The following is a 24,916-nucleotide window of genomic DNA, read 5'->3' as shown; positions in this document are numbered from 1 at the left end:
ACCCTCCTGAGCGCAGCAAGTTACAGCGCTGTAAAGCACCAGTGTAAACAGTGCCCCAGCACTGGGAGCGCGGCTCCCGGTGCTGTAAGCTAATCCCCACGGGGAGGTGGAGTACGTGCAGCGCTGGGAGAGCTCTGCCCCAGCGCTGGTGCCGCGACCACACTCGCACTTCAAAGCGCTGCCGCGGGAGCGCTCCCGCAGCAGCACTGTACAGCTACAAGTGTAGCCATAGCAGAGAATGATGCACCTCTTAAGTCACACCAGAGTATTTGAAATAATGCATAGGTTTCCTGCAGGCCATTTTTACAGGTGTACATTTCATCACGTGAATCAGTTGTGACTTGGGATTGATCGAAGTCCCTCTCTCTCATCCGCTCTTTGTCTGTTTCAACACTGAAGCCAACTTTTCTCCTTTCCTTTCCCCTCTTCCTTATTTTAGGTGATTACATTTAACTCTGAAGCATCTTGGAATGTAGTTTGCACCAAGGGAATGACTTGGAATGGAGTTGTATTGTAATTTATTGCAATTACCTCAATATTTGTGCTTCCACCACACAGAACCATGATATTTTGCTCTGACTTAGTTGAAAAGCCTATGTGATCACACCACAATAAACAAATAGAGTATTAGTCTCAGTGCATAAGATGCAATACTGGTGCTTATGAAAAGTGATAACCCTCAATTTCAAGCACTAAACGGTGTTACAAAGAACAGCTTTTTCAATAAAAGATTAGCAAAAAATTCCTCCAGTAAAGAGCTGTAAAATGTCATCAATCTGTAAGTGCTTTTGCTACGTTAAATAGTGTCTTGGAGCCAGTCTTCATATTCTACAGCAAAAAAACTTTAGATTAAAGAGCAGTCTCGGGCAGATCCAAAGGCAAGACTTCAGATGTGCAAGCTTATGCTTGCGCACAGTTCGTGGACTGCTCAGGCAAGCGTAAAACCTTGAGAAGGAAGGCAGGCTTGGATTTGCAAAGGAGCCTAAATGAGTTAGGTGCCCAAATTCCATTGAATTCCAATAGGAGTTGGGAGCCAACATGCACAGGCTCTCTCTGAAAATGCCAGCTGGAATCTTTGTCCTTTGAACCAGGCTCTGCTAATGATGAATCACCATCTGACCATGATGCCGAGCTGTAGGAAAGATTTATGCAATTCTGAAATGGGAGCAATCATTAGTGCATTTATCAGTTAGAACACACTGCTTATATGCCATTGCAGCATGAAATCTGTTTAGAACTAAAAGTAAAATGGTTCTTGGTAACAGAAAGTTGGATTTTCCTGATGGGAAGCACATTGCTGGAAACAGAGCACCCAGATCTATGAACCCTGCTTGTCTTAGTCGTGTGAGTAGTCTCGTGAAGTCAATGGGCTGCTTGCAGAAGGAAGGAGAGTAGGATTCGGTCCCATATCTGAGGAGGAGGAGGACAGGAGGATCAGCTTTATAAAGAGAGGGGGAATTGGGAAAAGGTCAGCACTGTAGGAGTTGCAACACACACATCAGGCAAAAGGGCTACTCATGAAACAAGGCAGCAACACATGCTGGAGAGGGCTGCACTTGGGAACTGGTTGATTAGAGAAATAAGATTGTTTTTCACATTATTTTGCCAAACAGAAAATATACACAACTAAATAAAATAAGGGGCTAATTTATACCTCTTAAGCGGTAATGTGCTGTGGGGGCCAGAGAGTGCCAGGCTTGTGTAAAGGCATAAATGGCTCCAGAGGCACCAGGGAGAGCATAGCACGAGATGGACTTTGACACACATTTAAGATGTAGCTGTTTTCTGCAGCACAGCCATCCAGCTGCTATCCAGCGCTCAGGGGTGAGCCATCTAGGTGATTCAGAACTGCCAGATGCTCCAATCCCCATATACCTGGCACACCAGAAGATAAATTATGACAAGATGCCATGCCATCTCCCCTAATGCACTTCCCTTAGGGACAAGCATGTTTTGGCCCAAGACAAACAGCAGCAAATAAAGAAACAGATATTACAGAGAAAAGGGTTATAAACAGCTACTACAAAGAAAGAAACCTGCTTCATTTCTGGCCTCCCTCACACCATTTTTAAGGCCCCTCTCTCCCCATCCACTCAAACATCCTCAACTCAGCTGATCAGCGGCAGGCGTCTGATAAAGCCAAGAAAGACAAGTTGCTGTCCCCATCCCCACTCATTTTAACTATTGGGTGTGAGCTTCTCTATAGCAGATCCCTCCACCTGCAGATCAGGTCATTAAAAGCACTCCCGATGAACCCATACTGGCCTCTTACTACTCTTCCTATTTTCTTCAGGATTGTTTTCAGTTGTGCCTTTAATATTGCCTCCTTGAGAAACTGCCAGCTGCCCTGAACTCCTATTTCCCTTAGATTTTCTTCCCATGGAACCTAACCTACCAGTTCTCGGAGTCTGTTAAAGTCTGCTTTTTGGAAGTCCATTGTCCCTATTCTGCTGCTCTCACTCCTTCCTTTCCTTAGAATCATGAAATCTGTCATTTCAAGATCACTTTCGCCCAAATTGCCTTCCACCTTCAGATTTGCTACTGATTCCTCCCTGTTGGTCAGAATCAAGTCTAAAATGGCTGTCCCCCCGGTTACTTCCTCCATCTTCTGAAACAAAAAGTTGTCCCCAAGAACTTATTGGAAGTTCTGTGTTTGCGCTATTGTTTCCAACAGATGCCTGGCAGTTAAAGTCCCCCATTACTACTACGTTGTGTATTTTGGGTATTTCTGTTATTTTTTCTAGCAATATTTCATCAACCTCCCTTTCCTGATTTGGTGGTCTATAATAGACTCCTGCCATATTACCCTCTCTCCCCCGCCCCCTTTTTTAAGCCCTTTTATCTTTATCAGAGACTCTCTATCTGCTCTGCCTCCCACTTCCTTCTGGGCCTCAGACCAAGTGTATATATTCATGTATAACATAACACCTTCTTCCTGTGCTTCCTAAACAAGCTATACACCTCTATACCAATATTCCAGTCATGAGATTTATCCCATCCACTCTGTGTGATGCCAATTAAGTAAAAATGTAGCTTATGTACTAATATTTCTATTTTCTGTTTATTCCTCATATTCCTAGCATTTGCGTATAGACATGTAACACATTGAGCAGTTTCTCCCACTGATTTCCCTGTTGTGGCTTATAACCATTGTGATGGGGATTGTCACCCCTGGGGTGCAGTTTGGGAGCCATGGGAACCTCTACGTCCCTCTAACCACCCAGCTGGGCTGGCCCTGCTCACACTGCTTTGTTGGAGATAACAGGGCTGGGAAAAGTTGGCTGTATCACCCAACACGACAACAGGTGGCGTCACACACCCAACTGAGTTTCCCAAGTGCTTTAACTAAGCCACTCAAAGACAGGCAGCCAATTTCCCGGCTCCCTGAGTATAAATCCAGAATTATACTGTCTTACAGTGCCCAGGGATCTGTACAATGTAAGCTCAATATTAAAGTTCGCCTTTCCCTCCATGTGGGAAGGATACGCAACAGCCTTTGCTCACAGAGCTGAGATTTTCCCCAGATACTTACTTCTCTTAAAGGCACACTGGTTTAGAGAAAGCATAAAACAAGTTTATTAACTACAGATAGATTTTAAATTATTATAAATGATAACAAACAGATCAAAGCAGATTACACCTAGCAAATAAACAAAACCGCAAACTCAGCCTAAAATATTAGATAGGGTGAGAAATTGCTTATTCAAATCCTGATTGATGACACAAGCAGTCCACCAAGTTTCCATACACAGGCTAGAAATACCTTTAGCCTGGGTCCAGCATTTCCCACAGTTCAGTTCAGTTCCTCAGGTTCCAGGAGTTCTCGTGTGGGAAGTGAAGCCAAGAGATAATGTCACACCCCACCTTACATAGCTTTTCCATATGGTGGGAACCCTTTGTTCCAAACTCAGTTTCCAGTCCAGCTTGTGGAAAAATACAGGTACCAAAATAGAGTTTAGTGTCATGTGGTCTGGTCATATGCCCTAGCATGCCCTGCTGAGTCATAGCATTCCTCACAGGCTGGCTGAAACATTTACAGGAAGGCTCACCAGGTGGGTGATATGCTTCTCCTAAGGCCTATTGTTTCCCCTAATGGCCCATTACCCTGAACAGGACATCACAACCAGCTGTCTAGACTGGAAACACTTCGACTGGTGGGTGTCATCCAGGTGTAACCACATTGAAATACAGATACATAGTAAATATTCATAACTTTAGATACAAAAATGATACATGCACACAAATAGGATAATTACATTCAGCAAATCATAACTTTTCCAATCATACCTCACAAGACACATCTTGTACCAGATGTATAATTATATCATAATCCTACAACTATGATGAATATGGGGTGCAGTGTCACAACCATAAGGTAGTTTCCTGTGCTCCCTCCCCCAAACATCTAGCCTTCTGTTAAGGTCTTTTTTTATGCTTACCTGTGGTCTGCTGTCACCTGCCCCCTTTTAATCTAGTTTAAAACCCTCCTCACTAGGCTGGCAAGTTGGTGAGCAAAGAGGTTTTTCCCCTTTTTAGTCAGGTGGACTCCATCTCTTCCCAGCAAACCTTCTCGGAACAGCATCCCATGGTCAAGGAAGCCGACGTCCTGCCATTGACATCATCTGTGCAGCCACACATTCATATCCAGGATGTGCGTGTCCCCGCATGGATCCTTACACTCAATCAGGAGGATGGATGAGAACACAGCCTGTGTCCTCCCGTCCCTCTTGCTCCCAGAGCTCAGCAGTCACTGCTGATCTGCTTGGGGTCAAACTAGGCAATATCTGCTCATGTGGATGAGCAGCATGGGGTAGTGGTTAGAGCAACAGATGAGCCTCAGCAAACTTTCTGTAACATCTGGGACGTGGTCTCCAGGCAGGCAGCACATCTCCTGAGACATGTCAGGTTGGCAGAAGGATGCCTCCATCCCTTTCAGAAGGATGAGCCATGGAAAAGCAAAAGTCTGTATTTCTCTATAAGACGGTGAGAATTTTGCTAACACCAGGACAGAGCTTCTAATCTGGAGTCTCATGCAGGTCAATTTTCAAAAGAGATTTAAGAAAATTAACTAATAATTAGCAATCATATTTTAGCTTTATATTTAGAAACATGTATGAATTTATACAGCACCTTTTATTCTAATATCATAGAATCAGAGTTGGAAGGGACCTCAGAAGGTCATCTAGTCCAAATCCCTGCTCAAAGCAGGACAAATCCCCAGACACATTTTTGCCCCAAATCCCTAAGTGGTCCCCTCAAGGATTGAACTCACAACCCTGGGTTTAACAGGCCAATGCTCAAACCATTGAGCTATCCCTCCCCCCTTCAATATCTTGAAGTGCTCTAGAAATACTTACATTTCAAAACTCTGTGAGGTAGCTAAATTCTAAAATTAACACATTTTCATAAGGGTAAACTAAAGCACAGATAGCGACTTGTCCAAGTTTACACAAGCCAGTGCTAGAGATTGGAGCAGAACCCTGGAGTCTTTATTTCCAACTCCCTGGTAAAATTATCCTGCATATAATAAGTAAATGATATGAAATAAAGCAGAAGCATTCACCACTTTATTACAAAAACACCCAGCAACTGTATGCAACACAAAACAGTAACTGAGAGTCGCATTTTATTTGTCTTTCAGTGTACATGCTCATTATGGATTCTGTTTAATTTACAGAAGGGCTATGTAAACCAAAATGAAAATTTGAGAGGAAACAAAGAAATAGACGGAGGTGTAGAATTTTCTCAGCAAGCAATGATCACAGGAAACAGCACAGATTGAACAGGAATTCAACAGGAGTAACACCTAAGAATAACGAAGGTAAACAGTAACTTTTTCCTTAGATAGATCCTCAGTGGGGCTTTTTTGTTTTAGTAAAACACTCTAGAATGTCACAGTATACAGGAAGACTAAATGGCAAAGAATATCATACGCACAAACTCTCACACTCTCACAAACCAAATCACATTTATCCCTGCTACTGGTCCAGGATCCAAAACACTAGTTAACATTCTATTTCCTAGCTCCCATTCATTGATAAACTATACAGGATTACACTGTACATGGCGTTAAAATTACAAAAATGTCATATTTACAAAATCTGTACACACATTGTAAATCTCACAAAATTGTTGTCTATGTATCACAAGTTGCTACATCAAAATATTAAAAATGGGACAAAATTATACATTTCTCTTTTCCATTTTTAAAAAGGGTTAATATTTCAAAGAACACACACTATTTTCCCCAATAAGACTGTAAGAGAATTACAAACTCAAAGCATCCACTTGAGATAAAATGCAGTGAGCAGCATTTCCTGACTAGAGAAAAGCCTATATCCTGTTTCCTGGGGGGTGGGGTGTGCAGTTAGATTATATATACAGAGATGGTGAAACTAGATTGAGGATGTCTTTGGCTAAAACTTTGGCATTAAATAAAAGTTATAGTTTAGCAGACATGGGAAGAGGTTTCTTGGTGCTGGAGGAGTTGGGGAATTTTTCTTTCAATAATCTACATACTCACTACAAATTCTCTTTCCTTTCTCCTTTTATACAGGAAATAGGGAGGAGCTAGGGGTTTGGAACAAACATATTCCAATACATTTGTAGATGAGGCAACTGCATTTTCTTTTATGGGATGGATTTTTTTTTTTTAATTTTTAAGTACGAAGAAAAATGCTGTCAAAGAAAAACCTCTTTCAGTCACAGGAATAATCTCTTCCAGATTTTTTTTTTTTTTGGAAACGGCATATGAAAAAAGTTAGTAAACGAGGCATGGCAGAAAAACAATTGCTTCAGCATGTCAAGTAAATATTAGTGCAGGAAGGTGGACTATTCATCAATCCACCACATAAATAAGCTTAATGCGCAGCGTACATTAAATAACCATCACACCCCGTACACAGATGCTCCTCAGTGAAGATAATGTTTATCAAGTAATTAAAGTGTATGTAGTGCAAATGTTACACAACCAAGTATTATGCACATGCTACTTGCTTGTTCTGAAGTTACACAAAGATGTGGTGCCTGAAATCATGGACATATATACACCCTTGTCACACTTGGTACCATGTCCTAAGCCACAGAAATATCGATGTGTTTATATTTGTGTGTGTGTGTATATATATATAATGTATGTATATATACTTGGTTTCTTAAAATAGGACCACCACATCAATACAGTAACACAAACACAGACTAATATCAATACCTGTTTCCAGATGCTCCAAGGCTCAGAAAGTTTGTGCTTCTAATTCTTGCAGTCATTAATGCTCCTTCTGCCAGCTCAGGAAGGACAGACAGTCTCTTCGGGTCTGTACTGTGCAGGAGACGGCCAACCGAGAGGAGTAAAATGACAACACAGGCATCTAGCTGCTTTCCTCCATCACTAGTTCCATGCCTTATGATGAAGGGTTGAGAGAATTTTCCCTCCGCACCACGCATGGACGGGAGGAATTTTATTTTGAAAAAAAATCATACCATGCTTTCCATATAAGTGGCAGTAAATCAAGGCACGCTGTACTAGTTTTGTAGCATTTAGATTAGCTGATTTTGAAGGTAATGCTTCATTGAGGAAGGTCCGACGTTCTCAACTGGCTGCTGGGCCTTGCTGGGCCATACAAAGTAACAGATGCTATGTGATTATTCTGCATCACCTGCAAAAGGAGGGCAGAAAAAAAGAGAAATAAAAAAAAAAATCCCATAGGCCAAAGGGAACTCAGAAAGTTGCCAGTGACAGTTACAGTATTTATATGCTTGAATGTAGAGATATTAAAAAAAAAAAAAAAAAAGCAACTGATAGATGGAATTAAAACACTTAAAGATCTTTGCCACTTCTAAAAAATTACTACTAAATTTCCAGGCGTCATTTAGAGTCACACTTGCTGTTTAACACAGGCACTCACCACCACCCAAAAGCATTTAGTGATAACTAAGCACGTCTCCCAATAGCATGAGTCATGGATGACAAGGCAGATGCACCAGCCTTAAACACAAGAGATGGATTAATCCTGGGGAGAGGGTTGGTAAATGTCCCACTTGTGCCATGTTCCCTGATATTACAGCCGCTCTCAAACGCTGGCTCACAGGTATATAGGAAAGATAAAAAGCTGCATTAAAATCCAGAAGCAAACTCCACACCATCTTCTCCCACCCAAATGAATCTGAAAGTTTTTTTCCTAACCTCAAAGATCATTCGTTGCAGTCCAAAACAAAACGTTGATCCAAATGGGTTAGTATTGTTTGGAGATGACGACCTTAAAAAAGAAGGAAAAAAATGGGTGCATAAGAGGTTGGAATTTCTTAATGTGAAATAATAGCCACCTGTGATTATGTGGCAAGTTTGTCACATTTCTCTTATGCCAAGATTATTTAAATTGGGAGGGATTACATTTATCTGTGCTATGATGCTATGCTGCTTTTGGATTTCAAACGGGTCACTCCTCAGAGTGGTGCTGAAGTATGGGGGGGATCTAGGAGGACCTAGTGGGACAAAATAAGCAGTTATTAGTGACTGCAGGAGACCGCTCCTATTCAACCAAGGCTAGAAAGGAAAAACTGAATATAAACCAAGTAACAAAGAAGAAGGAGCTCAAGAAAAAGAGGACATTTTTAACTAGACCTTTTTGTGCATGCACACGTGTGCATCTCTCCCCCATGCCTTTTTCAAGTAAAAATTACTAGGAAGCCTATTTTTAAAGGTATCTTCTGCACCATGTATATTAATCTAGTCATTTTAAAATACTGAATCTCTGGCAAAGTAGTTATTTATGTCTGAAATGACATGCCTAATTAAATTTAGTTACCTTTAAAAAAAATGCATTTCTTGACTTTCACGTATGCTTCATAAACATTTAAGTTATACAAGAACTAAACGCTGTTTTGTTTTTAGGAGAATTGCAGCAGTTAGTCAATATGGGCCCAATCGAAAGCCCCTCTGAAGTCAAAGGAAAGACTCCCATTGACTGCAATGGACTTTAGGTCAGATCCTTAAAACACCTGGAAAATATAAATTTTAAAGACTTGTTTATACTGTAGTTTCAGCATAGCTAGGACTGATTTCTGGGTATAATTTTCTTCCAGATATATTCTATTAGTAAGTTCTGGCTTCCTCTGCAATTGGTGAATTTCTTTAACTGAATGTGACATAGCAAATGTCACATCATCAGATGGTAATACATCTTATATTGATTTGAACCAGTGACCTATGATGAAAGGGTCCATATGTCATCACTAATTCTCTGAGCCATCCAATCTCTCAACTACTCATTTTACACTGGAAAGACTTGATTGTATCTGAATTAATTAAATGTAATAGGGGAAAGTGTCCACAAAGAGAATAGGTTCCTTAATTTAAAAAGACAGCCCCAATTTTTTCAATAAAAAGTGAAATCTAAATTATTCTGCCTACTAAAATGCTTATATTAGTGAATATGCTGGATTACAAAGAGATATGGTCAAATGAATACTTCTATGCACTTTCACAGACTCAAAATCGTGTAAAATTACTGATATTCCAGAACTGGATAAGAACTACTTAACCTGACACTATTGTGTAGATTTATGTCGATTTACAATTGAACATGTGCATTTATGCTAGACTGCAAGCTCTGGGGAGCACAGACTGTGTCATGCCATATGTTTACACACTGCCCTCCAGAATAGGCTGCTGCTCTTGATTAAAGTTATTTGGGCACACCCACCATACAAAAATAAAGTGTGTTATTTGTTAATGTACACACACCCACTATGTTCTATATATACGCTCCACTGTGCAACAGAGGATGGATTTTGGCATTTAAAAGAATTGCTGGAGTTCCATTGTTACATATTACAGATTCTTGATTTCCCCAAATGGTAGTGAGCTTTCCTAGCTAGAGGCAGCAGAACTGATGCTTCAGCAGCAAAGAGGTGGCATAAATCCTGATGATAATTACTACCAGATCTATCCTTGTGGTAATCATCTGTCAGCAGCTCACTTCCTGCCAACCATACAGGATAACAACACACACAGCATCTTTACCTATGAAGTACCACTGGCTTTTCCACAGGATGTCCCAGAAGATCCTGAATACTATCCCACTGTAATCATATTAAAAGGGTGTTAGAATAAGAGAGTCACATGAAAGCTTTTCTTTATACAAAGGAGGAGGGTCATGCACATTTTAATTGTAGTGTTGGTGCAAACCACAAGGCAGCACAGAGTGCCATGAACTATGAAGGTTATGTTTAGAGAGTGTTTTGTGATTGGAGCCAGCTTTACTCAGCAGAACCTGCAGCTAGGAGACTGCTCCGAGTTTAAAACTAGTTTCCATTTTAGGTGGAAAGTGGACTTTAATTGAATAAAATAATAATAATGAAATACTATTGTAACCTCTGTAGGCTTGATGGCAGAAACACAAAGCACTGTGTCCATCATTTTAAGGAGATATTTCAAAGAATAAGGCATCTGAAATTTCCCAAAGGAAGGCGCACTCTCTTGGAACTTTGCTGAGATCAAGTTCAGCATGCAAGACAGGTGCAGTGTTTATTTGATTGAGAATTCCCAGTACTATCCACTCCTGTGGTATGACAGCTTATGAAGCTATTGCTTTATATTGAAGGGATGTAACAATGCAGTGAAGCACTGAAGTATATCAAATAATTCAATCAGAAAGCAAAGGAGGATACAGGCCTCCTGCCTTCAGTAAAGCAGTCAATGCTCTGCACCGGCATTTAGATACTCCAATTACCGTAACACTTGGGTTCACCTCACAGGCCCAGTCTCATTCCCTAGGCTGGCAGGAACCAAAAGTGCTCCAGGGTAGAAGTGTGTGGTGTTGTTGAACAGCCCTCACTCCAGACGCCAACTGAGTGGCATTTATGCCCACCTGGATGTCAAATGCATCTCTATATGTGTAGTGGAAGCATTTTTACTCAATGTTTCTCTTACGCTGCTTGGTAAAATACATGATGTATTTAACCAAAAAGATTGATTTACTGTTATCTGGTGGATTTTTTTTTTTACACTGTTTTAAGAAGGTTTGAATGATGGGTCATTCTTTATGCAATAGAAACCACTGTCAAAAGTTCATTACAAAGTGCAGACAACCCCCAAAGCAAGTGCCAAAAAAAATTTCAAAGGTGCACCCTGAAACAAGTACCTGGGTAAATGAAATTCCTAAGAGTGCAGTTATCTTGTCACTACTCTAAAGATATTTAATCTGTTAACAGTTATTGTCAAATCCAGCCATGTAAAATTATTTCTAGCTAAACTCCTGATTTCCACCATTAATATTACATTTCAAAGGTATCTCTAATCTTTCTAACTCTTAGCTGCCTTAAAATTGGAAACATAACAATTTACTGGAAGACAAAGCCCAAGGTTTGACTGCACTATATTTCTGACCGTGTTAAGAATAAAAAGTTTGAACTACAACAATTTCACTGAAAAAAATCCAAATCCATAAAAAAATTAAAATTAAATTTTGGTGGGAGGAGAGTAATTTGAACTCCCTTATTTAAAAAAAATCTTTCTATATTGCTATTATTTCTGCAACACATAGTAAGAGTTCCGCACACTCAGTAGCCAAGCAATTTATACTGGCAATTGTTCTGGTTGTTTTTATGAAGACTCACCTTGCTGTACGTTGTGCATGTTTCAGTCTGTGAATCTGCACTATCTGAGGAAGGTAAACAAAAAATGCTCTTCTGGAAATTACATTTGGTACTTTCATATTGGATACATTTCAAAGAGAGTTTGAAAAATGATTTCAGAGATCAGGGAACTTGAAAACATCACACAAAGTGGTCAAAAACAACACAAAACAAAAAAATCCCACTGATTAAACATAAATCCACCAGATTAAACCATAACACTGGAGAGACAGATTTGCCCATTCAATATTTTAAAAAGTAACCTTTAAAGATTAAATGACTTTCCACACTGGCTCCATTTATATGAGCTGGTAGAACTGAAGTGTACAAGAATTCCGCTCTCTGAAGAGCAGAAAAAGCAAGAATCTTGGGAATTTTAATTCCTTGTTTATCAAAAGAATGAAAAAAGACAGAATGGAGGAACAGCATCACATATGGTTTGCAGTCCCAACAAACCAGGCACTCCAAATTGCCTGCTGGCCATTTTTCCAGCCTATGCATGTATTTCCTTTCATTTCTGGACTTTTTAAAATGGAAAATGTCTTCTCTGGGGGGAAACCATGAAGTGTTCTTTAATCAGACCAAAGACTCATTTATATTGCCACTCACCACCGAGCAAGCGGTTCCTAATACAGCTGGGTTCAGTGTTTAAGTAATATGCCCACTGTACCAATGAACGGTCAGTGACAGAATTGCACTGCACATTGCTAGCCCATGGAAGGGTTTTACAGACTCTTCAATGGGCTTCATACTATCAAAGTTTCAGTGTGGTGGGTGTGTGTTGGGGAAAGAAAAGGGTGAATAAAAGAAATCAAATATCTCCATAATAGAGGCACAAAACAAGTTGGACTGAATACAAGTACTCAGAAATGGGAGTGTGAAATACTGCACAAGAGCCTTAGGAAAACGTATTTAAATAGGAAATGAAGGAAAGTAAGTGCTGGTACTCTCAGGTACATCATCAATTTGACTTTCATTTAAACACACACGAGTGTACACCCTATCCCCCTTCCTTGCCCTTATTTTTATCCCAACTCAGATTCTCGCTGATGTGACTTCCATCAAAGCACTGATGCAGGTGAGTACTTTCAAGGGAGACAATCAATGTTCTCAATGGGTACGATGACAAAGGGATCTCTGGCAAGCATCCTATATCTCTTCTAGGATATTAAAGCCCCAGTTCAACAAGGTACTTACACACATGCCTAGCTATGTTATGCAGGAGGTTAAACTAGACTATCATAAAAGACCCTTTTGGCCTTAAAATTTATGATTCTTTAAGCATACGAGTATCCCCGTACTTTAAAGAGATTAATCACATGCTTAAAAGTTGGCACATTTTTTAGTACCTTGCTGAATAAGGGCCTGTGTGCAACAAGAGACTTAGGAGGCAAAGTCCTAAACTCTTCCTGAGCCTGGAGATTCCCAGATGATAGTTACATAGAGACATATGCCACATACTGTAGGGGCATAGTTATTCTTATGAATAATTCAAATTACATTAAATATAATAAACAGACCTTGTGGGTGGTGAAGGGAAAGGAGTTTTATGAGTGACTATCAAGATAACAGTTTAAAAATTCAACAACAAAGGTAGATTGGAAGGATCAGATCAGATTCACATTGCCCTACAACTTTTGGGCCTTAATGAACAACATAATTCATGCTGACGAAGATGCAGCAGCACTCCTCCAGGAAACTAGCAATGCTATGTTACAGCCACACACCTGTAGGCCTGATCAGGCTAAAGAAAGTTCGCCTAAGAATGAAGCTGGAGTGGCCAGAGAACTAAAATGTTTAAATATTTTCCTTACTACACATACTAGAAAACTGTTCAAAAGATCTCTTTCCTACTATCGTCAGCACTTGTATTATCTTCTGTTTGAGACTATATTTGAAGTGAAAACTGGTCCACTCTTTTGCCTTTTGTATTTTCTTTTACAAACCCATGGAGCAGGAGGATGGATTACTGACCTCGCTTAACGGCTAGTGGAATCTTGAATTCACAACGATGGTATCTAGAACATGGAAATTGTAATTTGTTACAAAACACAGGAATCAACAAACTAGGTAGCACAAATTGACGTAGAATTCTTTAGTGGGCAGTTTACTGTAACTAAGGGCACATCCCCACTGCCCCACAGTTCGGACACGGTGTGCCAATAGCAGTGCGCACCACAGTGCTGCACGGTAACACTCCCACGTGGATGCTGCGGGCATGAACTTGAAGTTTTCACTACTGTAGTCAAGATAGCTACAGAGATTAGAACTGTAGGAAAAAACCCACACCACTAACTGAAATAGCTATATCAGCAAAAGTCCTAGCCACAGTTATAATTGCAAAAAAATCCTTTTGCTACTACAGCTTATTTCATTCAGCGAGCTAGTATAAGCTACACTGGAAAAATAACTCTGTTGATATAAACTGCATGTCCCCAAGAGGGTTTGCTGGTATCACTATACCAGAAACCCTTCCTAGGGTAGATGAAGCCTATGAAATCATAGACTGACGTGGAAAATATGTCAGAGGCTTATATCATCAGATGGTGAATAAACAGTGGGAAGTTTTAAGAAACAGTATTTGCAAATCATTCTCTTTTGTCATACAGAGACAGGGAATGAAAAATTCTAGAAAAAAGTTACAAATAAAACATACCCTTTTCTAAACAACGCTTGCCAGAAGGCATCACCAGCTCTTCAAAGAAGGAAAACAAATACTGGGAATACTTACAGGAGAATACCATGTTATTGGTTAGATTATGTGACCTCACTGTTCTCTGTCCTCTTGTGAACAGGCACTGAACTATCACCAGGCTCTCTACAGACTATTGCAACATCCACCACACTCCAGTGTATTTGTTTTTAATAGTTTTAACAGCTAAAACTTCCCAAATGCTGTTTTGTTTCTACTTGTCAAATATACAAAGTCCACCTTGTACAAGCATTGCTTATAATGAGTGAACTAATAACTAAGCTATTTGGAGTTAAGTTTAAAAATTTGCTAACGCTCATGACTATCCTCTCTAAAAATGTATGTACTGTATTCTCTATCTATGTTGTGATGTTTTCTTATTAAACATTACATGGAATGTGACTTTGAAGTAGTGCTTGCTCTCCCCTCATAAGTCTCTTTCTAATGTATACTTATTAATGCACAAGAGTTAAAAACCAGAGCTAAAAAGTGTCCTAACAATGGTGGCCTGAAATCCTTCCAAGTTCCCACTAGATGAATCGAAGCTGCTCAACAGAAACTACAGGAACTATAGAAGGTTGACACAGGATTTACTACTCGCCAATTTTGCATTTTCACAGACTACTTCTCTATACTCACATGTTAAAGTTGTAATGACCAGGATAATTTGTATGCAGGACAAATTTCTTCACTTTGTGAGTATTTGCATCAAAAAGAATATCCTGTAGAAGACAAAGGAGATAGACATGAGCAAAACAGTTTGGTGGGGGAATGTAGTTTTCCCTCAATATGCAGTATGGAGGGTCTAACTATATATTAAAAGTAAAAATAAACAGACAAAAAAAGCCTTTACAATATAAGAGTGACATTTTTATGTATAAATTCAAATCTGTATTTCTTCCAGCAAGTGCATATGCAACTATAACTATATGGCTAGTTTGATGCTGTAACTGCAAATGTTAGCAGTTTCTCTGAGCAAGTTTATTATCAGCCTATTACAGTTCACTTTACATTGATGCAAGATGGAAAGCCAACATGCTTATGATACAAATTACTTGAGATGCTAAAATGAAGATGAACATGGGAGGAAAATTTGTTATAAATGCCACAGCAATATAAAAAAATCAAAGTCAGGCATGGGAATGGTGAAATAGTATCTGGTGGGGGTAGAGAAGGCTAGATTTCAGCAACAAGGGCCTCAGTTCCTACACATTAGGGGTAATATGTGATAAGAGTGTTGGGGAGGATGCCAGACAAACACTCAAGAACCACTCCATGGATTGTGGGAAAATGGTAAAATATTGTTCAAGTCTGACTTAATTTGAGCATTTGTAATCCCATTTTTCATATTCAAAGATGCTTGAGGCAGCCACCGAGAGTTTTGCACAATGTTAGTACTTGTATCAAACACTAACTTGAGATACTCAGTCATTCTAAATAGTACATTGGATGGCTGATTCAAATTTAAAATGGCTTATTTATGGAAGTCTTCAACTTACCACTCCAAGCGTGAAGTAATTAAAAAAGTAGTCATTGCACTTTGATGGAACCTGCTTATGGGGGGAGGGCGAATGAATTTTCATCTGCAAAGAAACCCACATATAGATTTATCAGTGCTTACCATAGCTAAGATATTATCAATACGTTTACTTTAAAAACAATTTTCCAAGTTCTGGTTTCACACTAGCGTCCACATATTTTCCCTCAGATTCAAATTCTAAATTATCTTTGTGCAAAAGTATTTTAATACTGTGAGGTGTCTTTACAATCTGGGCTATGTACAACCCACACTACCGAGGGGTTCCATTTCAATTAGGAGATAAGGGAATTTTATCAGAAGTCAGCCCCTAATGTCTTCAACAGGAGGTGCTCGGATTGCCTAGCACAGAAATAAGATTATACTACTGGCATTATATAAATAGCAAATAAAAAGATTACTCAAAATTAAAGGAATCCACCTTTAAACACTCTGTTCTCATCATGTTAACACACCATATATCCCTGCACCCAGAAGTGAGAGATGGGCAAAGACCACTGAAAATGACTCCTCCTGGCAGTAAAGTGAGAAGAGTAGATATCAAAATCCTCCAGGTATCTGTGAAAAATGTATTCTATTGCCTAATACTGAAAAAGGTTCATATGCGTCTATCTATACCTTTCAGTGAAATAAAGGATGAGGCAAGAGGAATCCACAAAGAGTTTAATAGTGAAAACTGCTGTGGAGATAGCTTTAAATAAATAAAAATAATAATTAGTTTAAAAATGTAAAGCCTCATGCTTACTGCAGGATCATCAGCTGCTGGCAATAGTTGGATCTGACATGAGGCATGTGTGTGTGTATTATATACATAAATAGTGAGTGTGTTTTTTCATATTATAAACATAAAGAACATACACATATTTTACCTAAAAGTTACCTTTACTTTTCATTAAAAGAAGAAATTACCCAGAAACCAGCATACAGTTGTTAGGACTTGTCCATATTCAAAGTTGCACCAGTTTACATTGGTTTTTAAACAGATTAAGTTATTCCAGTGCAAGACAGTGTAGGCACCTGTAGTTTGATTTAAATAAGGTTTATACATCAATTTAAATAGATTCCTTACTAAATTAAATTAAACCAATATAAACCAGGTTTAAATCAGATTAAGAGAGTGTCCAGCCTGCATTTTTCACCAGTTTAAAATCAGTTAAAAAACCCCACAGCAACTTTAAACTGCAGCAATCCTGAATACAGACATGGGCCTAGAATTAGGAATGCCTTTTTTGTTAGTCTCTAAGGCCTGGTCTACACTAAAAAGGGGGTTCGAATTAGGGTACACAAATTCAGCTACGTGAATAGCATAGCTGAATTCGAAGTACCCTAATTCGAACTACTCATCCATCCAGACGCGGCGGGGTCGAAGTCCGCGGCTCCCCCGTCGACTCCACCACCGCCGTTTGCAGTGGTGGAGTACCGGAGTCGACCGCGGCGCTTCTGGAGTTCAAACTATCGCGTCTACATCAGACGCGATAGTTCGAACTCCGAGAAGTCGAACTCACCGCGTCGACCCGGACGGTAAGTGTAGACTAGCCCTAAGGTGCCACAAGTACTCCTGTTCTTTTTGCGGATACAGACTAACACAGCTGCTACTTTGAAACTTTTCCTACCTTGTCTTCTGACTTGTAAAAGACTTTGTGCGGAGACCCCAAAGTGCTCAGAACATCTTGGCATGAATCACCAAAGTACACACAGCGTTCAAAAACCCGCATCTTGGCATCAGCTAATACACCTGGGCCACAGCCTGAAGAATGAGGAACAACAGCCTAATGTTCATAACTCCTCGATCACAAAACTACACAAAGAATGAACAATCACAAATCCCAGCACCTAGTTAGTTAAGGGGATGGAATACAAAGAAGTTCCTGTAAGACATTTTTGCTGTACTGAATTCAGTTCTTAAATCTGATGGCAGTTTACACACAAAAAGGTCTCATCTAGGTAATGTGGTTAACTGTCATAGACCCATATCTTAATGGCTAAATTCACTGAGTGCTATTCCCTGAGAAGTAGATTAAGAACTCTTCTCCTATCTCTTTTCATTTTACAAAATGCAATTTACTTATTTGCACTGTCAGTCTCAAATTTGATCAATTCGTATCAAGTACAAGTGCCAGCAGTTAGCTATGTCCGTAAGAAGTTTAATTGCAGTACTGGAAGCACATTGGGAGTTGTATGGTTTTAAAGGTTATAAAATAGTGTGTAATCTGACCAGCCAAAAAGTAAGGCCCATGCAATAGAATTCAGTACTGTTTTAGGCCAAATAAATATACCGTATATACTCGATCATAAGCCGGTTCGTTTATAAGCCACCCCCACCCCCAAATGGATAAGTAAAAATGGAAATTCTTTATGACCCGTTCATAAGCCGACCCTATAATTCAGTGGTCAGCAAACTTTGGCTCCTGGGCCATGAGGATAAGCCGCTGGCGGGCTGAGAGGGTTTGTTTACCTCGAGCATCTGCAGGCACGGAAGTAAACCTAAGTAAACAAAGTGTCTCAGCGCACCAGCTGCTTACCCTGACGAGCTGGGACAGCAACTGATGGGGGAATTTTTTGGGGCAGAAAAGATGGGGGTCGGGGCGTAACTCCTGTGACCACCCCCCACACGACCCCACCCCTAGCCCAGGACCCCCCCACTCTCCCCATCCCATCCCTTCCCACTTTATCTAGGGAGGATGTCTCTGGCCTGGTTGGAGCTGCTCTGCTCTGGCAGGCTGGGCAGCATGGCCGCAACCTGCTCCGGCAGGCCAGACCAGGTGGCACGGCCACAGCCTGCTCTGGGGGGCGGGGCCAAGAGGCAGGACTGCAGCCTGCCAGTCCCGGAGCTGCAGCTGCTTCGGAGGCTGGGGGGAGAGCAGCGTGGCCAAAAGCGGAGAGACTCTGGCCCGACTTTTCCCTTCTGGCTCTGCTGGCTGTGCTGCCTCTCTTTGCCCCCTCTGTTGGGGGGTGAGGGGGCTGTGTCTCACCTCTCCCTCTCTATACCCATTCATAAGCCGACCCCCTTCTCTGGTGCTTCCCCTTTTTACTAAAAAAAAAAAAATCGGCTTATGAACGAGTATATACGGTATATTACATTCTCACCTGAAGCAGCAAAGAATCCTGTGGCACCTTATAGACTAACAGACGTTTTGCAGCATGAGCTTTCGTGGGTGAATACCCACTTCTTCAGATGCAACTGAAGAAGTGGGTATTCACCCACGAAAGCTCATGCTGCAAAACGTCTGTTAGTCTATAAGGTGCCACAGGATTCTTTGCTGCTTCTACAGAACCAGACTAACACGGCTACCCCTCTGATAATTCTCACCTGAGAGTTTCTAGTTTTTATTAGCTACACAGTAAGTAAATTCATATATACACAATGCTTATTTAAATAAGTGCACTGAATCACAGCTACACAGATGCATGGTTGAAACATTGTTTGAAATTATGAAACGAGTGACTGTATATATAATGTTCCATTGCTCTACTTTGCTGCATAGGCCTTACAACTCAAGGTATTTTCAACCAAAGTAGCTTAAATCCAAAGCAAACTAACAACCTCCCCCAAACAAAAATCAGATTAACAAATCAGGAAATTAATTTCTTTATATATTAGATGACACTAAAGTGCAATATACAGGAATTAAAGTTTTAGCTCATCTGGTTGCTGGATAGGTACAAACAGGCAATTCACAAGGCAAGTTTAATTGCACTATGTCGCCAATGGCGCCAACCTGAATCCCATGACCAGAAGTTCTCTACAGTTCTAGCCTTTCACTGCCAACAATCACTTAACTAAGGCAATCATGGCGTGAAAGGGTGCTGAACCACAAAATAGAGGCCATAACAGTAGTATTTGCCTATTTGACTATGTCTTCACAGGCCTCATGGGGAGCCTAAGATACAACATGGCCAGCTAACATGGCTTCAGAAGTACGAGGATGCAACCTAACAGGGCTTTTCAAATGTGTTAACACAACTCTCTCTCTCTCACTCACACACACACACACTTTGCCCATTCTGACATACCCACTATGTCTAGCTAATGGTTGGGCAATGATATAAGTCAAGGATAAACATGCCTTGCCTCTAAGAGAAAAATTTTAAATGTAATGCTGAGAGGCTAATTAGTATTTTTATTTATGATTTCCAGAAGTGGTTTTTTCAATTCATGGAGAATTCAGTTTTTCTTACCAGACAGCGCTCTCACCATAATGGAGAAAGTTTTCCTGAGAGCCAAGAGGAGGCCAGCTAGTGCTGCCTCCTGGTCTGGGATATCTCATAAGTATTATAAAGAGAAGGAAACCCAATCAAGCCAGCACAGGAACTAATTCTAGAAGGGGTGGGGAATGAATTAACTGAAGGAACTCAGTTCAGCTAGGAAAGAATGACACATGGCAAGTTTGTCCTTTATCAAGTTCTAGAAGTCTGACAGCTAATATACCATTTGAATGAAGATTTTATTTGTTGCTAACATCATTTCCTTTAAATCTCAGGTATGTATGTTATCTAGACATGACACTCTACCTTAAAAGTATCCAATTTTTCAAAACCATTTATATTATCTGGATAATATAGCTAACTCCTTCCCTACTACACCAGGATATATGATCCCTGTCCTAGGCAGCTCTCCATTATCTTCCTCTGTAAAGACAGAAGCAAAGTAACTTTAACAAATCTGCTACATTTTTATTCATTGTTTCTTACTCCTCATTTTTTAAAAGCTTTCCCTCCCCCCATTTTTTACCTTATGTGTACTAGGAATATATGAGAGTTCTCTCAACATGACCATGTCTGAAAAAGTCATAACATTGAGAAAATAAACCCTGCTACTTGAAAGAAGAATTTGAAATAAACTGAACATGTTTTTGATAATATTTTAAAGCCCTTTAAAGGAATAATCACCTACTGGCATCTCTTAGCAGGCAATAAACCTTTCTTCTTATTCTGTAAGTCCAGCCATCAAGAGAACACGGGGTAAATACCTAATCAACTCATGTCACTTGTAATGCCACCTCCATTGAATTCAGAATGACAGTGGCATTGTGTAGTTCTGGTGTTACAACGTACAGGGCACAGACCTACCTGAGGTTTCTTTGGCTTTGACAGGGTTTTCCTATGACAGACAGCATCTGTTTATTTTTCTGGGAATATACACAGAATAAAACAAATTCCACTGCCAGCAAGAAACTCCATGAACTTGGAATTGAAAGAAGTTTCCACAGCCATCTGTGATTTCTCCATGGGTGTGGATATGCAGCAACAGTAAGACACTATTTCATAGAGGGTTTAAAATAAGATGTGCAAAATATTTTGAAACCCACCTATGAAAATACAATAAGCTAGCTAACGCATATTTCATTCAAATTTGCCCCTCCTTTCCTGACTAAAAGTGAGGGCAACACAACATCTATTCTCAGTAATACCTGCAGTGAGTAAGCGGAGCCGTAAACCTGAGGGTCCAGTTCCATCTCTCAGAACATCAACGTTCTCTGCATACACGTTACCAAGGAAACAGCTGAGGGGCATGAGGGGAGCCCTGGAAGAGTTAGATCCGATATAACAAAAACAAACACTGGAAATGCTTAAGCTTAAAATTTTCTGCTAACTCTCCAATGACAGAAGCTAGTACAATACACTGAAGCAAAACATATTACTGTTGACATGAGAGAGCCTAACTCACCTGGAATGAAAGGGCTGAAGTAACTTTTGAGACATTCAACTTTAAAAAAGCTCACATTGTCTAGAGCCTTGTTAAGCAGCACAATAAATAAAAATGCAACATGAAAGATTGGGTCCTTTACTAATTAAAAACCAATTCAAAAGGATCTAGAAATTACAGCAGCTGCATCCAGTCCTTGGACTTTACAATTATATATCTCATATTATACCAGAACATATTGTTTCAGACAGTTTTTGGTTTCAAATGTATTTCTTGAGAAAATAAGGGCCATATTGTGCTTATACATGCTTAACTCACAGCTGCCGCTAGAACTAAACAACATCTGTGTGCAATGGGGAGGCTTCCACACATCACACTGCCAGCACCTCTCACTCTTCAGCTCTAGTATTCCCGTTAGTCCAGTCCTGGATCATTCCTGAATACAGATGGCCGAGTGTATTGATTTCTGCAGTAGTTTGTTGATGTGAGTTAGCATCTAAAGTCTATTTTAAGATCATAAAACACGTGTCTCCTAGTCCCTAGATTTTAATTGATTCATGCTGTCATGTGTCACTATTTCTAAATGTCAAGGTATCTGAATTATTTTAAAGGGGCATCATCAGCATGAACTCAAGACAATTAACATTTTTTGAGGGAGTTTAAGCTGCACCATCTGTTCCTCAGTTCACTTGCCAATTTTCCTTTTGAAATCTCTTTCAGATATAATCACCAAATTAACTCAACAGTAGCAGGTAAGGAATTTACAGAAAGGCAATATACTTTTAAGAGAGTATGTGTACTTCCCTTAAAGTTATTTTTTTCCAATAATGTGAATTTTTCTGTGCCTGGGTGAATACATGACTTGCCTGTGAGCTGAGGCTTTTATACATGCACACATATATTAAAACCCACCATGCCACAGATGGGTGCAGGAAACCTTTTCCAAAGCACTTGATTCTAATTAGACTACAATGTCCATATGAACAAGGTCCATTATAATGTATCCCCTTCTTTTGCTCATTAATCCACAAGTGTGTTAGTCTTCCCCTGGCATTAATAACAATACTTTCTTTAGCAAAACAAATGGCGTTATCTGTGTTGGTATGTATATGTATGAGGAGAAAGCAAAAATTTACAGAAATCTCTTTGTTTCCCATCTTGTCTAAGAAATCCCCAGGAAGAAAAATACTTTCAGACATACTGAACCTTGAAGTAATGATAACAGTACAGTATTGCTTAATATGGAACAATGAAATGCCATGTCATATATGAATGTAACAGTTCATTCAGATAGGGAAAAAAGACACAAGGATTCATTCTCCTGTTGATAAGGGATTTATATAAGTAACTCCCATTCATACTCACGGGAGTCAGACACACAAATCCCTTGAGGATCAGTGGGAAGGAAATAAGGAAATGACACATTATTCATATGCTAAATGAGCACGGAGACTGGTATTTTCTTATTTGTATTGCAGTAAAGCTTAAGGGCCCTAATCAGAAATTGCGGCCCCATTGACACTCAGACATATGAGGCCCCACTGACACTACAAACAAATAGTAAAAATATTGTTCCTTGCCCCAGTCAGATTGACTTAGCTAAATAAAGGGCATTAGTGTACATGCAAACTGTGTAAGTACAGTGGCTTTTCCAAATACAGCTCCTATCCTCACTCTTGGAGCATGTAACCTCACTCCTGGAGAAGAGTTTCCTTCAGTCTCACTTGCTTCTTCCATACTACCCCACCTATCCTCTGAGCTTAATTTTGATCTTAGTTGATTTAGGGGTTGTCTACACTGCACCGAAGTGAGGACTATGGAGGGTGTGAATTGCAGAGCAGTGGGAATTGCTTAGCTCTAAACTGCCCCATATGGACGCTGCTGGCGTGAACTAAAAAGGTACCTAGTTCACGTTACATACTCCTGTTTGAAAGAGGACTAAGTTAACGTGAACTAGATACGTTTTCGTTCATGTCAGCAGCATCCACATGGGGCAGTAAGTCCAACACTTGCATGCACTCTGCAGTTCACATCCCAGTAGTCTGCACTGCAGCATGCTGTACACATAGCCTTAGATAAGTGCAACTAATCCAAATGGATTTACACCAGATTCACACCAGTGTAAATCAGATCAGAATTTAGCCTTGTTTCATAGGACAGTATGGCTCTGTGCACAACATCTAGAAATATTTGAAGGAGCATTACCACAAAATGATGTATTTGGCACCATCCAAAGAAAGGAACAAATGGAACTAGACACTGCATTTTTTATACATTTGGCATTCATATAAGTCTAAACAAATAAATACACGTGAAGGAGAAAAAAACATTTTAGATATTGGTTAACCACCTTTGACAATTCAGCTATACATACTTCGTATCCTGCAGGCTGTTTCCATTGTAGATGTACATACGTTTCACAGTTGCACCATGGGGAATTTGCAGAGAAGCTAGGCCATGAGCAAAGTTAGGCTGTGGATATATAAAAACATTCTGACTATTATATATTGTATGACAAACATATACATTGCTCTAAAAACACACATTTCCATTCAAAATATTGCACCAGACAACTGTATTTGTTAACACAGACTGTACATCTCTAGTTATTGTTAACCTGAATGTCTGTACACTACAACTGCAGGAAAAAAAGCCACTGGAAAATACTTGCTTGCACTGCATTGTTCGTTGATGCTCATGGTGGGGTGGAAACGCTCAATTATTTTACCTACCCTCTGCAAGATGGCTGTAATTTTTCAGTTTCCTAACATAAGCCACGCATATACCCAAGACACTCTAGTTCAGGACTAGTGTTTGAAAAAGTTTACTGGCTCTGAAAGCATTAGTTCTGGTATGCTACAGTATTTATGGTACTGGAAAATTGTACATGTGGGTGACCCTCTTTTTTTTTTTTTAAATCTTATCAATCTTTTGTCGTATTATTCATGCTTGCTTTCTGAAACCTGTTAATTGTTTCCCAAAAATTTAAGAATTAATGCTTGTACCTCTGCTGGTTTGGAGAATGCCTTTGTCAGAGAAAATACTTTGACTTACCTGGTTCTTTTCAGTATTCTTTTCTTATCCAACCCCTCCAACACAATTCAACGTTATTTATGTATGGATAATTTTTACAATGATTTTAAAATCTTGTTATTAAAGAAGAGTGGTGCGCAAGAAGGAAATCTGATACTGTCCTAGGTGAGTCTGTTTATAGGTATGCATATTGAACATACAGCTCACCTATACAAGATTAGCAAAGATTCCGTGGCACCTTATAGACTAACAGATGTATTGGAGCATGAGCTTTCGTGGGTGAATACCCACTTCGTTGGATACATACAAGATTGTCTCTGCAACACTATTCAAACACACACTACTAGCTTTGGAAAGGAAAATAATTTGTCGT

At 39.8% G+C, this 24,916-nt stretch overlaps 1 protein-coding gene across 6 annotated transcripts in view; it reads right to left on the bottom strand.

The window, feature by feature from the left end:
* Positions 1 to 5,566: 5,566 nt before the first annotated feature.
* The window catches only part of PHAF1 (phagosome assembly factor 1), a 50,522-nt gene continuing 31,172 nt past the window's right edge, over positions 5,567 to 24,916 (bottom strand). For 5 of the 6 annotated variants that reach the window (XM_044987126.1, XM_044987131.1, XM_044987125.1 and 2 more), the window contains exons 8-17: positions 23,885 to 23,982; positions 21,275 to 21,387; positions 17,477 to 17,610; positions 15,826 to 15,909; positions 14,966 to 15,048; positions 13,609 to 13,652; positions 11,617 to 11,660; positions 10,022 to 10,080; positions 8,183 to 8,255; positions 5,567 to 7,655 (exon numbers count right to left, since the gene is read on the bottom strand). In XM_044987126.1, coding sequence (XP_044843061.1) covers positions 7,566 to 7,655; positions 8,183 to 8,255; positions 10,022 to 10,080; positions 11,617 to 11,660; positions 13,609 to 13,652; positions 14,966 to 15,048; positions 15,826 to 15,909; positions 17,477 to 17,610; positions 21,275 to 21,387; positions 23,885 to 23,982 — 822 coding nt within the window. In that variant the 3' untranslated portion in view covers positions 5,567 to 7,565. The remainder of the gene's footprint in view (positions 7,656 to 8,182; positions 8,256 to 10,021; positions 10,081 to 11,616; positions 11,661 to 13,608; positions 13,653 to 14,965; positions 15,049 to 15,825; positions 15,910 to 17,476; positions 17,611 to 21,274; positions 21,388 to 23,884; positions 23,983 to 24,916) is intronic. The other variant, XR_006573426.1, reaches the window with a different exon arrangement.

Source organism: Mauremys mutica, chromosome 14, assembly GCF_020497125.1.
Source record: "Mauremys mutica isolate MM-2020 ecotype Southern chromosome 14, ASM2049712v1, whole genome shotgun sequence".
Lineage (NCBI taxonomy): Eukaryota > Metazoa > Chordata > Testudines > Geoemydidae > Mauremys > Mauremys mutica.
This window is presented reverse-complemented; position numbering and strand designations above follow the sequence as displayed.